The sequence below is a fragment of the Apis mellifera genome, linkage group LG14 (genome assembly GCF_003254395.2).
Source record: "Apis mellifera strain DH4 linkage group LG14, Amel_HAv3.1, whole genome shotgun sequence".
Taxonomy (NCBI): Eukaryota; Metazoa; Arthropoda; class Insecta; order Hymenoptera; family Apidae; genus Apis; species Apis mellifera.
The window spans coordinates 3324638-3339930 of record NC_037651.1 but is presented as its reverse complement, the minus strand read 5'-3'; the positions used below and the strand labels follow the sequence as shown (position 1 = coordinate 3339930).

The window sequence follows — 15293 nt, the reverse complement described above, 5'->3', positions numbered from 1 at the left end:
CGCTCGAACAATCGAGCCGTGTCTGGCGCTTTCGTTGTGTTCGCGCCCACGAATACACAATTGGAAATTGTGGTGATGGCGGTGGTTGTGCATGTGCATGTAAATGAGAAGAGGAGGATGGTCGAGGAGAAAAAGAAACGAGAGGAAGGACGAGTATCCGGAAGAAGGGGGAAGATTAGGGGTGGAGGGAATAGTGGAAGGTGAAAGGGTGGTGGGGGAAGATAGCAGAGATGGCTTATTTGATTTACGTTCTCGTTTGCCTCCCTTGCGTTTCCAACTCTTTTCTTCTCTTTTTAACAATTTTCCTTCTTCTTTTTTTTTCTTCATCGCGTGGTGGAAACTGTGAGAGAGAGAGAGGGGGAGGGAAGATGAAAATTTTGCAGGATCGATGGAAAAAAAAATTGAGTCCCAGAGATGTGAAAGATTCATTCGATATTCATACGGATGCTACACGTCGAAATATGTAAAATATATGCGAGCGATATACAGGGGGATGTGTATATGTATGTCGTATATCGTATTCGCTTTATTGTTTTTTTTCTTCTTTTATTCAAGATTTGATCTAAGTTGAAATATCCAAGTACCTCGTTCTTCCGCAACGTGTCTTTCATTTTCACGTACAGCGATAATTAATTAATTTGTAACTACAGTTGCACAAAATTAATTAATTTAACTTAAACGATACAACGTTCTTGCGCAGAGAGCAGAAAGCGACGCGTCCGTTCCGCTCCGTGTCTGGAAAACGACTCCGTTAAATCGATATTTACGTGTGTATATATATATATATATAATTTGTGGATATCAATGACGACCGATGTTGTCATTTCCTGTGCCACGATTCACGTTTTGTCTCATAACGTTCCATATTATACTCGTTATGGAAATTAATTTTGTATCTTGTACAAAGAAATGTTTATTAAAATATATAAAAATTCATAATAAATTTTTTTATAGAAGATCTTTGAACATATAATTTAAAATCGATCAATAATTTTTCTACGTCATGAATCTAATAAAAGGGGTGTTTTTCTCTTTTTTAATACAAATGTATGCATTCGGCAAACTTTTTCGAATTCTATAACAACAAAACAAGAATAAGTTTCCTTCAAATTCCATTACTCTATCTATTTCCATTTCTTTCTTACATATTTCTTTTCTGATTTTTCTTTCTCCCTTTCTCTCTCTCTCTCTGGTTTCTCTCGTTTCTTTCCCTCTTATCGATATATTGGGATTCGTGTGCTAGAAATTCGGGTGGAAAATCCTGTTCGATTCCATTTTACCGGTGTGAAAGTTTGCGGCGAGATTCCATTCCATAAAATGGGTCACGCGCTCATAAGTTGAGAGAAGAATGAAGAATCGTGGCATAAATAGAGCGCGCATCGTCATTGATCGCTTTTCATTGATTATTATTTATCACCGTGGGAGTTACCATATAAAAATATATCGTTTATCGATTATCGATCGATCGATCCTTCTTGCCTGTTTATTTTCAACAAGCTGTAGAAAATATTCAAGCTTAGAGACTTTATAAATGGAATGAAAGCTTATTAATCTTGTGATATTTTATAAATAAAATTTTTGAAATTGAAATCCAACATTTTTCTCGATATTACTTTCGATTCATCGCTAATTACAAATATATTAGTGCATTATATTAATCCAAGAAATTACTTTAAAGATTCTTACACTGCTCGAACGAAAGAGATCGAATAGAAAGTTTAATTTTCAAAATTAAAAATTTCCATCGAAGCGGAATTCATTCTTCTTTTTCCTTTTTTAACCTCGAACAAAATATATTTAAATTAAAATAAAATATCGTGATATTTACGCGATAATTTTGTCAACTCACCTTTCCAAACTCGCTGAGGCCCGGCGTCGTATCCTGGGTACTGTTCGTCTCGCCAACTGAACAGACTGCCCTGCCAAGAAAATGTCTGTTAAAACTCTTTTCTACTCTCGCGAAAAACCGGACGGAAAATTCAATAATTTTTCAATACACACACGCCTTCGTTTCTCCTCTCCACTCGGAGAGGTGAAACACCGATAACATTTTTCACGTGTCGATCTCTCCCTACTGTCTGCTCTTTCCTTTGTAATGATAGATCTAGATATCTATAAATTTCGACCCGTTCCCTTGATAAATCGAAAAGCAGCAACGCCAAAGGAAAATTTTACGGGGTAAACAAGTTAATAAATTGAATTTAATAGCACGCTTTGAAATTATGACGATCATATTTCTTACGAATTTCTTCTGTATCCATCAATAATAATAATAATAAGATCTGAAAGAGGAAGGAAAAATCATTTCAAGCAAATAAAAATTCTCTTTCCAAGAATTATAATTGTATCTCGACGAATTGTAATTAATTTTAACTCTTACCCCATCTAATCACTATGGATTTGATTGAACAAATTATTAAACCATTCTTTAAAATTCATTTCACTCAATGATCTCAACTTAAAACATCTAAGAGAAAAATCATACAAATTTCTTTTATATCTCGCGAAGACTCTTTATCTCCTTCTCGCGAAATTATTAAAATTAAAATAAATTATACCAATTTTAAAATAGCTCGATAATTCAAGAATGTGGAGAATCGTTTCAAAAAATCGACAATAATAATTTATCATCGCGAATTGAAGAACGATTCCCGAGCGCGAGGAGACAATTTGGTAGAAGGGGTGCGGGGTAAAAAGGAGGATCGAACCCATAGAAAATTTAATCCGACCCGCGTAATCTTTCTTCTCTCGATTCTCACTTCGATGCTTGCCTCCTTCGTTCTGGAACGAGGAGGAGGAGGAGGAGGAGGAGGAGGGGATGTCGACGACTCCTCGTCATCGAGAACCGCGGAAAATCCAATCGTCTCCACGGTCTCTCGGGGGAAACGAAGACAAAAGAAAGGGAAGGAGAGAGAGAGAGAAAGAGGACTCTAAGAATTGATGTTAGGCCAATGGAACACATTCTCCAAACCGATTCGGCCATTGTCGCGATGAAACGAGTGGTTTGGCGATAACTACGAAGGAGGGGGATGCAAATGGGTATATCTCTTTCCTTCCCTTTTCTTTCTTTTTTTCTTTCTTTATTATTCAAGAGAACATCGTTCGAGGAGAAGAGTTCAAATAAAATATATAAGAATACAGGAGAAAAATTGAATTATCAAACAAAATTTTTGACCTCGTTAAAAATATCAACCTTTTTTTTATTCCCCTTTATATCTTATTACAACTTGCTCCAACACCTTGCACAATTTCTAAACGCAACGATCAACGACAATTATCGATCGTCGACGAAAGGAAGAAAGAAAGAATCCAATTATCTCCGCGTAAGCCTCGACAAATCCACCTCCACCTTCCTCCCCTCCTTGATTCGTCTTCCGAGCAGAGAGAAACTGAATTCCATTAGACGGAGTTCACCCTGCTCACGTTTCCTCGAGATATGATACCCTTATCCGTGCATTACGCCGATCCGTTTCGAGGGAAAATAAAATACTCGTGGCGTCGAAAGGGAGAGATTTGCTCGCCGAGTTTCTTATTTACGCGGGGGGCGTAGGAGAGCATAAACTAGGCAAGGATTGAAAGGCAACGGGCTGTGAATCGGGGTCGCGCCAGACTTTGGCCTATTGTCGTCGATACTTTCGCCTCGAACCGGTTAGTTACGAGGATATCGGTGGCGTATATACACGCGGTTTTGCATCCCTCTCAGAGGAGAGAGGGAGGGAGGATGGGGTCATCCCTTTCAGTGGGAAACACCGCGGATATAAATTCCGGCTCCGTGGAATTATATTCCCGACTTAATGGCGGGAAGGATGTCGAGCTATGTGGGTCGCGTTGCGTGTCGATATATTTTAAGGAGTTGCCGCTCTTTGTTCTCTCAGAGAAGTGCTCCTCTCGAGTGAAATTGATGTACGAGGGGGAAGAGGGAAGAAGGAAGTTGTTATCTCGCTCGATTTTCGATATTCTTCCTCTCCTCCGTCTTATTTTGTACGAGTGAAACGTGTAATTCACTTTGAGGGGGATCATTTCTCTCGGATTTCTTTCTCGCTCCCGTTCATATTGATTATTTTCAGATTCGAATCCAGAGTTAAAGATGAAAATAGAAATCGTACAGTTTAAATGATGATCTAAAAAAGAAGTTTATATAATTGTAATTAATATACAATTATTATATAAATAATATATAACGAATAAGATAGTGCAAGAATACTACCATTGTATTTTGAAATTTATCGATATTTCCATTTTTATATATATTTCGACACGTTAAATCACTCTTCTCGAATATATAATGTAAAAAAGAGCAACGTTTCGTCAATTTTGTGACAATCCATTCCTTAAAACGTTCATTCGCGCCTCGAAATATCGAAAATCAAATACGAAACTTGGATCCGTTCCAAGCAACGAACTGGAATGACGCGTGTCTCAAAGATCGTCCTACAACCGATTCCTTTTTTCTTACGAGGAGAGTTGATCCTGCTCAGAAATCTCTTTCATTCGTGTCTCAATCCGTATTGCATGCAGAAAAAGTTGCTACGGTTTCCTTTTCGCTCGCTATATTTCAACGAAAATCCCCCGGGGATCCCCCTCCCTCGCATTTACAGGCTGCAAAGTTTCTTATTATTTTCTCCTCGCGCTCGGAAATCGGCCGGTTCTCGAGGACGTCGATTCTCTGTGCAAGTTTTACGCGCCCCACGATGCAAATGAAACTCTTCCTCGCGCGTCCCTTCGATTTTCCGTTCCAATTTTTACATTGCCCTTCCTAAAAACTCGAAACACCATTTCTAAGTTCATCGATGGATTTCGTGTATCGAAACATTTTGAAAAATCGAAACATCGAAATGCTTCGACGCGATTATTGAAATTTGAATTTTTTGGAAGAGAATATCTTTCGTTTCCTTTCGAGAAAGCAAAGTTCTTTGCCCTTTTGGTTGAAATTTGCTTTGATAAAATTTTGAAAAGAGACATTGAATCTTCTACACGATTATTGTCTCGCTCGAAATTTGAATTTTTGGGGAGAAACTGTACCAGTGCAGAGTATAGAAATGGAGTAAATTTTCGTTTCCTTTCGAGGAAACAAAGTTCTTTGCCCGGTGTTACGTTTGTTCGTAACATGGGGGATGAGGAGTTTTGGCAGGCGAATCTTTGGAAATTTTTCCGTTCCCCGAGGTTTCGGTTTGCTCCTCGAGCTCTTTCGACTTGATCGGGCACGGGTTTTTCTCTCTTCTTAGAAAGAAAACGGTTACGAAAGAGGTTGGAAAAAGGTTTTGGCGAAGGCAAAAGCTGCGAGACGATGGAAGTTTCTTCGAATTAATTGAAATGGAAAGGGATCATTTGGTCGAGTCAAATGTTTTTACACGAGGCAACGCCACAAGATTTCGGTGCCGATAACGATAGCCATTTTTCTTTCGTATATCCTTTGCTTTTCTTCTTACTTTTGTAAGATGTTTAAGGGAATGGTATAAGGAAGAAATATGTAAAAATAAGATTAATAGTTTGTAATTAAGGGAATAAACAAAATTTTAGTATTTATTATTATTTAATTTTTTGATAGAGAGAAGATTGATCATTGTAGGAATAGATTTGAATAATGAATGTTTAAACTTTGTTACTTGTTTAAACAAGTAAGGATAATTTTTTAAGAATAAACTTTGAAATAAATTTAAGAGATATTTGTATATTCAATTTCATCCTAATTTATACAAATGAATTTAATTCACTATTCGCTATTAAAGCGAATCTATCTTTTTTTAGAAATTTTGTCCATCTATAGATAACTAAAATTAAATTGATCGTCATAATGAGGATATTTCGATATGAAATTGCATTGTATTGTAATTTAATTGTTAATTAAATTATTCTGGAATCCCGAATAGATTATCAATTTATCCTGACGGTTATTCCGAATATATTTTGATAGTTAATTAATGGACCGATATTATAACAGAGAAAGCAATTAAAAAAAAGTCCACCATATTAGTCAATTCGCTGGTCTATTCACGGGATATTGCAATAAATTTCGATTCCAATTTAGCTTGTCCATTAAGCTTATCCAAACGTCATAATTCGAAACTATAATCGTATAGAATATAAAGCTTTGTAAATGGATAAGAACGAACTAGATGAGGATACTTTTCGAATAAATAAAAATCTTGTATCTCCTTTTTTAAATACAATTTAGAATAATCATAAAAGGAAAATACTTTCTTTAGACCGAGAAAATATGTGTTACAAATTTTATTGGATCGAAGAAATACCCCCTAAAAAAAAAGAAAGAAAAAAGAAATAAATTATAAAAAAACGTACCATAAAATTTGTTAAAATTTCCTTACATTATTTTTCATTTTCCACAAAATTTTAGATATCCATAGATATATTTTAATATGCGTGTTTGATAAAATAAGAAATTTTTTTTTTGGTAAAATCATCGTGCTCCACTTTTTATCTACAAACAATATTTACAATCGCGTAAATATATATATATTTTTTTTGGATATTTCAAAAGTGGTATGGAATGTACTCACCAGGAAGTGTCGCAGGCATGCGTCAGGGTAAGGTATCTCGCGCCCAGGCCGTAAAATGTCCTGAGAACACCCAAGGAATTTCCAAGGGAGTGACCACCTTCCACCCCTATGAGACTTGCGATTTTCCCTTCTCGATGAGCCTCGATGAGACCTGCGAAAAAGAAAGGAAAAAAAAAATATCACTCTTCGCGTGATGTGGTTATTCTCCATTTTTTATTCCCTTCTCTTATCGCGAAATATAAAGAACATTTAGAAAACTGCATTCCCTTCCAAGACTGGTAATTCATTTTCGAGGAAGAAAATCTTTTAAAAAAAAGGAAGACAAAAGGAGATCGAGTTTCTTTCCTTAATTCGATTTCTCCAGGGAAGGTTTCTTTGCGAACGCGTTACTTTTTACCCTCGTCTTTTCCACTTTTTACGCTTTTATGACTCTTCCACTGTATTTTTTGAACTCGTAGAAATTTGTCTAATCCTTTCAATCCAATTGCACGAGGAAATGGAGAAAGAAAAACTGTTTTAAAAAAGTTAAAATAATCCAAGCAAAATTTGTTCGATTTTCCACCGATATTTACAATAAAATCGCGGAAAGAATCTTACATTTTCCTCTGTCTGAGGAGGCGACATTCGTTCCAAAGCTAATTCAAAGTCCAGTAGTACAATATCTCTGATCAGTATGCAGGTTGATGCAGATGGCGGCACAGGAAAGATCGTTCGAAGACCGCCGATCTCCTCCGAATCACGCCTCCATCCCTTTTCCACTTCCCTTTCCCTCGACCTCGTTTCGCCCTCCCCGAGTTTCTCAAGCTTATGAAAATGGCCGACAGCCCCCTGGAGCGGCAAGTTTTTACAACAAGCCGCGTACACCTCTCCCTTCCCTCACCTCAGGGTGTCGCGCTCCTCTCATTTTTCTGCGACGGCGCATGCATAAACGCGATCTCTGCTTTACGTTTGCCGCGGCGTGAGCACGCAATGGAATTCGTGCCCAACGAAATTTCCCCGCTTGTCGACGTTTATCCATTTGCAATGAATGTGGAGGGGGGTGGAAATGCCGTTTCTCGAACGTGCAGTCGAGATTCCCGTGGCGAGTATCCCGTATTGGGACGGGATGAACGAGTGTTTAGAGGAGTGGTGTTCGTGAAATTGAGTAAGATAGATTTCCTTCCGATGTTTTCGTTGATTTTTAGACAACGATTCAAAATATCCAATTGTTCTTCTGAATTGGGGAGAAATAATGGAAATGGTAATTATTCTTCAAACAAGTCTTTTTGCACATTCAAAAATTGTAGAGTTGAAGAAAATTCTCTCGAATTTGTTGAAACTTTAAATTTTCGATCATCGAGGAAAATGTCAAATTGTCAATAAATTTTAATCCTATATTTATTTATTCTCTTTTCTCATTAAATTTCATTAAATCTTGGAAAATAAATAGTATCTTGCACAGTTTAACAATGTGGACTTGGGGAGGCCAATTACACGGAGAATCAATAATGCATTTACAAGTACACGCATATATATATGTATCAATGTCAATAACAAATTGACACTTGTAATTTAGTTAGAAACTTCAACGCAAGAGGGAGAAACGTCCGTTTCCATTCTATTCGGAAGTTCAAATACAAAGTTCAAGATGTAAGTAGGTTATAAACTTGAGATACAAATGTGAGAAATTCCAAGAACCTGCCACTATTTTAAAATGGCGCGTAACAATTTCGAATAATATTATTATACTGACCCGAAGCTTGGATTTTAAATTGTTAAATTTTATTCGACTTTGTTACCCTTCTCCTGAGGGATAAGAAATAGGGATGAAAAATTTAACAGGAATATTAAGGCAATTTTCTTCTGAAGGAAAGTCTTGGATCGTGGAAACTGCTTTTTTGGAAGAGCGTTATATGTAGCACGTATCTAAAAAAAGAGTAACATTAAAATATTGTTTAAAACGAATTTTCGTTTCTTAAATTAATTGAATTAATTAAAAATTAATCTTTAACTTCTCTTGAAAGATTTGTATCAATATTTATTTTAGGTTTGCATTTCTAGATTAAATTTTCAGTTTCCAAAATAATTAGTGAAGATTAATCAAGTATTTACGATCTTGAAATTATTCTTCAATTATTATTCACCAGGTGTATTATTATGCTTAATTATTTTCAGAATGAGAAAGAAATTTCTAATTCAAGTAACAAAAATTAACAACGCGTTTTTAAAAGCTATTTAGCTTTGGTATGATAATAATTGGAAAGCTGCAAAATTAATGTTTATTAATCGCATTCTTAAAGAATATTTCTTTAACCAATGTAACAAAATTCCAATAATAACAATAATAATAATTTTCACGCACATCGATGATACATTCATTTGGAAGAAAATTATTCCATCTACGACTCCTCTCCAAAAGCAATTCCATTAAAAATACAAAATTCTTCGTGACGCAAGCAGGAAATTCCCTTCTTTATCCAGCATTGTTCAGTCAAACAATACTAGAGCTTCTCGTTTCTTTCAAGAAAACACAAAATGATTCTTTCGCCAAAGAAAGTTTGGAAATTTACCGGAGGAGGGGCTGGAAACAAAAAAGCAAAGAGTCTATAACCTGCGAGGAAACTTGTAAAAGTTTGGGCGACAAGTAACCCCCTCCTCCCTCCCTCTTCTTTCCTCCCCCGTTGGAAAGCTGTCAGCCATTTTCATAAGCCGAGGAAACTCTCCGAATCGAGGTCGGAAAAAGGAAACTTTTCACTTGTCTTTTCGGGCCTCCACGCGCGTTTTCCTTTCGTATTCCGAAGCCGAGGCCGAATACGCGAGAACAGAAATACGAGGAATTAAATAAAACTTGGCCGAGTAATGTTTCTGAATAACGACTTTGACGGAATTGGAATTTTAACCGGATAGATTGATGCAAAAGGGGAGGGAGGAGCATCGTGGATATAATTTTCTTGACAGCCACTTGTTCCGTTATTATTCAAATTGGTATCAGTTTGGAGGGGAACGTGTCAGAATCGGTTTCTTGCGGCGTAAATGAAATTGAACGTGAAATTGAAATTATGAATTTCAATGAGTTTGATAAAAAGTTTATCCTGCTATTTTTACTTTGTTTTTCAAATGCGTGGAGGATTATTTTAAAAGAATAAGTTCATCTTCTCTTCCAATTTCTTTGATATTTTTATTCGTTAATTGTATCAAACAGCAGTAATATCTTTTCTCGTTTTACATCTCAAAAAAGAATTGCTTGTGATCAAGTTCAATCGAGGCTCAACAAATAGGATAGCAGCAGCATCTGTGAACGACGAGATATAATAATAGAGAGAGAGCATCTCGAGCCAAAATTCCAAATTTCTTGGCCAGAAGAATATCGAATGTCTCGAGTCCTCCACTTGTATTCTCTTAAAATAGATTTCGAATTTTGAATCGCTCCACATATTTGACTCGTTTCATCGTCGAAGGAAATAACGTTAAAGCAAGGTGAATTTTATCGATCATCAAGTAACCGCCGATAAGCAAACATTTTTCCCAACTGTCGGTAAAGCTACGAATCGTGAAACGGTGTCACAAAGTTGGAACCAATAATTACTTTTCCCTTGAATGATACTTGCTCGAGCAATTAATACCAGATCCCCTTTGTCCCCTCGAGTTCCCTCGAGAGAGCAAACTTTCCGCCTAGTTTCTGTCGTTTCTGTTGCACCCATTGTTATTCACGGTTGGTACACAGTTGGTTCTAAGCAATCTAATTATCAATGGGACAAGTAGCAATGTACTCAAACTTGAAAATTCCCGACTATCGACAGTTTCTCGAAATTATTAATTTACACTGGCCACCAAACGATAATAATTGCTTAAACCAACATTTTTACCAATTATCAAGAAACTTTAAATCTATAAGAAAAATCAAAAGCGATAAACGAGAAATAGAAAAATAAATAAATATATGTGTGGATGTAGTGGATCCTTGTAATTGATAATCAATAGAATCGTAATAATCCTTTCTCTTTCAAAATTTCTTCCCTCTTCCTAAATTTCTTAACATTATTCACAGTATAAATTCTCACAAATGTGCACGTAATCAATGATTAAAGGAACAAGAGGGAACGCTTCGAAGTTTCCACATCTCGCTACGCAGTTTCCACTTTTGTGAAATAGAGAATTATAAATCTTTCGAAATCCGTGGTAATGCATTGTACGTTCACGAGGAACGTAAGTCTCGATCCTTTTTCTGTTCCTTAGCGCTATGAAGCTGCATCTTTTATGTCTACAGCAACCTTAGGGAATCATGGTTGATAAATATTGTCTGAACCATTACGTACACCTTCATCTTTCCGTGTTACAATTTTCCCCGAGACTATCTCGTTCCTAGAAAATTTCAGTTACACTTTATATATACGCTTTATACGCTTTATCTTCCTATACTTTTCACGCGGATGGAATCGAACGTGTCTTAAATCTCTTAGGGTTCGTCAATGGAACGAAAATCTCGAACCGGATTCTCGAAAAATATAATTTTAAAGTACAACATCTTTCTATTCCTCATTTTATGATTTACCTTAATTTAAATTTAAAACAAATAGATTATCTTTGCAAGAGAACCAATTTCTTCTAAAAAAGAACATCCTGAAAACGATTTTATTAGAAATTATCTTTTGCATATTTATATGCATTAATTCTTTGTACTTTTTTATTTTATTCAAACACGAAAAATTTAATTTCTTTCTTGTAATAAATTTTCCAATTTACAGACGTGTATCAATAAACTAATTCACTGTATATTTTGAACAGAGAGAGAAATTAATAAAATAACGTAAAACGATTTTATCAATTCACATTTTAAATCGATATAGACTGAGAATTGAATCGAAAAATTGTTTCATGATCGAACCAAAAAAACAAAAAAAAAAAAAAAAACAAAAAAGAAACAAACCATGTAGTGTTAAAAACCAATAAAATTCAACTTTGATTCGAAACCACGCACTTTCCACAATGCAGATTTCCCGAAGCGAAATGGTTTGCAATTAAAAATCGTATCCGTTGGATCGAAAGTTGGAAACGCTCACCTTTTACGGAGGTAACCAAAGTTAAATGTTGAGCATTCATCTCGGCGAGGCGGCGGATCACGTCGATCTGTTCCAAGGAAAGTTGAACCGCGTTCAACTGTGCCGCACCGCATGGAACGTAGGCGGACCAAAACTGGAAAAAGAAAAGAAAATAAATTAGAGATGGCCTGTAACGATTTTATTCGATTTTATCCCCCTCCGTTGGCTTTAAATAAATTTCGTTTTATGATAAAAATTGTATATAAAAAAAAAGGAACATTGATACAGTTAATTGGATCTTTCGCACATAAACGGATTCTTTTAATCGGTAGATCTTTGAATCTTGATTACTCGTTTGCTCGTTAAAATCAAGTTAATATCGAGTTTATTTATTAGGAGAGGATTGTTGATTTTTAAACTAATATAATATAAATAATTCATTTCGTTAAATAGACTTATTAGGGATATTTCATAGATATATATTTACGTAAGAGATATCATTATCATTTTCAAGCGCTGTTAAACCTCACGAATTCTTTCACGTGAAATTACAAAATTAGATTCGACCGATTATCTTCGAGTGCAATCAACGCGCGCGATTATCTTCGCGGCTCGATAATCACACGTTCCGCTCAAACAAAATAGATGCATTTTTACGCCTCGGTTAATTTAACTGTAACAAGAAGATTGTTATCATATCGTAATGTAAATCGTTACACGGTGTATTAATCTTTTTTTTTCTTCTTTTCAAATTGCAATCGCAAAAATGATAAGGAATATCTCTTCTTCCAATTTGTCCTAATCGAAGATTAGAACGAGAACGAATGATTTATTCAATATTCATCAGCGCATTTAAGCGCTTTCGCATTATTATCGCGTGATGCTAATTAACCACCGATTGTAGAGTCGGTAATATCGTAATCATAACACTTGAGAACACTTAGCAATGGACGAGATAGACCGGTTAATTAACGTCTCTCGCTGTACGAATTACACTCACGCGAACCGCTCTCCCCTCTGTTTTGAAAATAATAATTATTCATTATTCGGATAGCTAATCAACTCGATGATAATTCATTCATTCAATAAAAAAGTATATGGTTAGGATCTATATGAAGGAATGGAAAGAAAAATAAATCATCGATCTTCTTTAAAATTTTACCTAATAGAAAATAGAATATTTCTCGTTCCAAATATAACTCTTAAACCTAAATCATTGATATTCCTTTTCTAAAATTCTAACAGAAAATTTATTTATTTGTCAAGTAGAATATTTCTCGTTTCAAATATAACTCTTAAACCTAAATCATTGACATTCCTTTTCTAAAATTCTAACAGAAAATTTATTTATTTGTCAAATAGTTGCATATTTTTCGTTCCAAATATAACCAACTTAAACATAAATTGACATTCTTTTTTTTTAAATTTCTAACGGAACATTTATTCATTTATCAAATAATAGAATATTTCTCGTTCCAAATATAACTGGTTAAACATAAATTGACATTCTTTTTTTTTTTAAAATTCCTAAGGGAACATTTATTCATTTGTCAAATAATAGAATATTTCTCGTCGCTTAAATCATTGACATTCATTCCCTAAAATTCCACCTGACAGAAAATTTATCAAATAACATATTATTTATCAAATATTTCTCGTTCGAAAATTACGAAAGAAGAAATAGAGATCAAGCGCAATATTCTTCAAATTTAAACACAACAACAGACTTCGAATCATCGAATAATGTTAATGGACGCAACAGGAGTTATTGTTTCACGTTTCCAAGATGTTATTGCACGGTTGTGATGAATGGAAAGTTGACCAGGGGCAATTTTCGAGGGGTTTGGAAAAGCATTGGGCATTTTAGCCTTCCTCCCCTTTGAGAAGGGAACGTTACCAATTACTCGGCGGTCTGATTACCGTCGAGTTTCTCTGCCAGTGTAAATATTGAATTTACCCCTCCCCTAAACCCGATTGGCATCCCTAATTCTCACAGCGAGGCTGCCGTGACGTCAACGTTATCATACTAATCGCGATACGTTGAAATTTCCACCACCTCCTTTCGGACAAAGGGGATGATTCTTTCGGATTCTTGCTTCAAACGATTCGTACTTCCATTCGATTCAGTTAAGGAAAAATTTGACTTGAATAGAATATTTCTTTTGGAAATAACAAGATGATTATTGATAGTCGTGGAATTGGATTCGTTCGCGAAGCTGAAGAAATCACTCCTAAAAAAAAGATAATATATATGAAATTAAAAATTATTAATAACAAAGAGAGAATTGTCGACAAAGGGGATGATTCTTTCGGATCCTTGCTTCAAACGATTCGTACTTTCATTCGATTCAGTCAAGGAAAAGTTTGACTTGAATGGAATCGGAATATTTTTTTTGAAAATAACAAAAGATGGTTATTGATAATCGTGGAATTAAATTCGTTCACGAAGCTGAAGAAATTTCATTTCTCTTAAGTTACACATTTAAAAAAAAGATAATACATACGAAATTAAAAATTATTAATAACAAAGAGAGAATTGTCGTGGATGCTTTTTAAGAAGCATCGAATTTGAAACTCAATCGGGATTGTCAATTATGAATAATATCGTAAGAAAGCAAAAGAATAAAATTAAAAAAAGATGCTCCATATTTTGTTTAACATTATTTTCTTCATTTAAATCGATGCAGTTTCAACGCGATACGATTTAAACGTAGCCAAAGTTGGATATAATGAATGGGGAAGTCGGATAATGCAGTGGGATGGAAACAGGTTACACGAAGATTCGTACAAGCTTATAAATCTGTGTGCATCTCTACAATTTAAATCGACCTTACCCAACTTACGTTATGTCTGATCTGATTTTAACGAGAAGGGAAACTTTTTGTTATTGATTATCCTCTCTCGAATTTCTTTTCTCTTTTTTTTTTAAGAGGAGCTCCTCAATTCGAGAAAAAAAATAGTTTCTCCAACTCTCTCTCTCCCCTCCTCTCGAAAAATGGATTAAACACGACGCGAGGCTCGACGTTTCATGGTTGGCTTTTTACACCCCCGCCCTCCCCGCATCAGAGAAAATAATTGAGTTGTTGCCGCGTTGCCTGAAACTTTCACGGTAAATTGGGTATTTTCCCAACTATAAAATGACAGGATCCAGGCTAAAAGGCGTTGGATATACCGGGAACGATGTACACGCGCTACGAGAATGAAAAATTTCGTTTCGGAATTTATCCGAAGCCTCAACGAAACGAAGATTTTTTCATTCTCTCTCTCTCTTTCTGCAAATCTTTCACGGGATTTTGTATCGATCGAATAGAATTGATTAACCCAATCCAAAAATATCCCTCTCTCGAACAACCATTTTTGAATCATTGAACAATCGTAATACGTTCCTTCCTCCCAGATATCTAAAAAAAAAAAAAAAAAGAAAAGAATAGAAGCAAGATCGACGAATTAACCCGAGCTCGAGAGCTCGGTTGACGGCTCTATCTTCCCTGTGTGACACCCGGTACAGTTAAGTAGCGGCGCACGCTAAACGCGCGTATACAGGGCCAGTGGAAATGGCGGTTAATAAGCGGACAGGAGATAAACCCGTCCGACTGGAAAGAGACGTGCGTTCTTCCAGAAGAGAGGCAGATAATACCGACCGAGTTCGGCTCGCGTATTTTATTCAAAACACGAAACCATCGTTTCGTGGGAAATGTGCTTTCTGCGATAAAAAAAAAGAAAAGAGGGGGGAAAGAAAGGACGCACAGAGGGATTA

General features: G+C 35.6%; 1 protein-coding gene and 1 long non-coding RNA gene across 4 annotated transcripts in view; one reads left to right on the top strand and one right to left on the bottom strand.

The window, feature by feature from the left end:
* LOC102654450 overlaps positions 1–15293 on the top strand; it is a 186326-nt gene that overhangs the window by 46111 nt on the left and 124922 nt on the right. The window lies entirely within an intron of this gene.
* The window catches only part of LOC412926 (dipeptidase 1), a 148306-nt gene that overhangs the window by 15976 nt on the left and 117037 nt on the right, over positions 1–15293 (bottom strand). For both annotated transcript variants that reach the window (XM_016916214.2, XM_396377.6), the window contains exons 6-8: positions 11558–11690; positions 6519–6669; positions 1850–1919 (exon numbers count right to left, since the gene is read on the bottom strand). In XM_016916214.2, coding sequence (XP_016771703.1) covers positions 1850–1919; positions 6519–6669; positions 11558–11690 — 354 coding nt within the window. The remainder of the gene's footprint in view (positions 1–1849; positions 1920–6518; positions 6670–11557; positions 11691–15293) is intronic.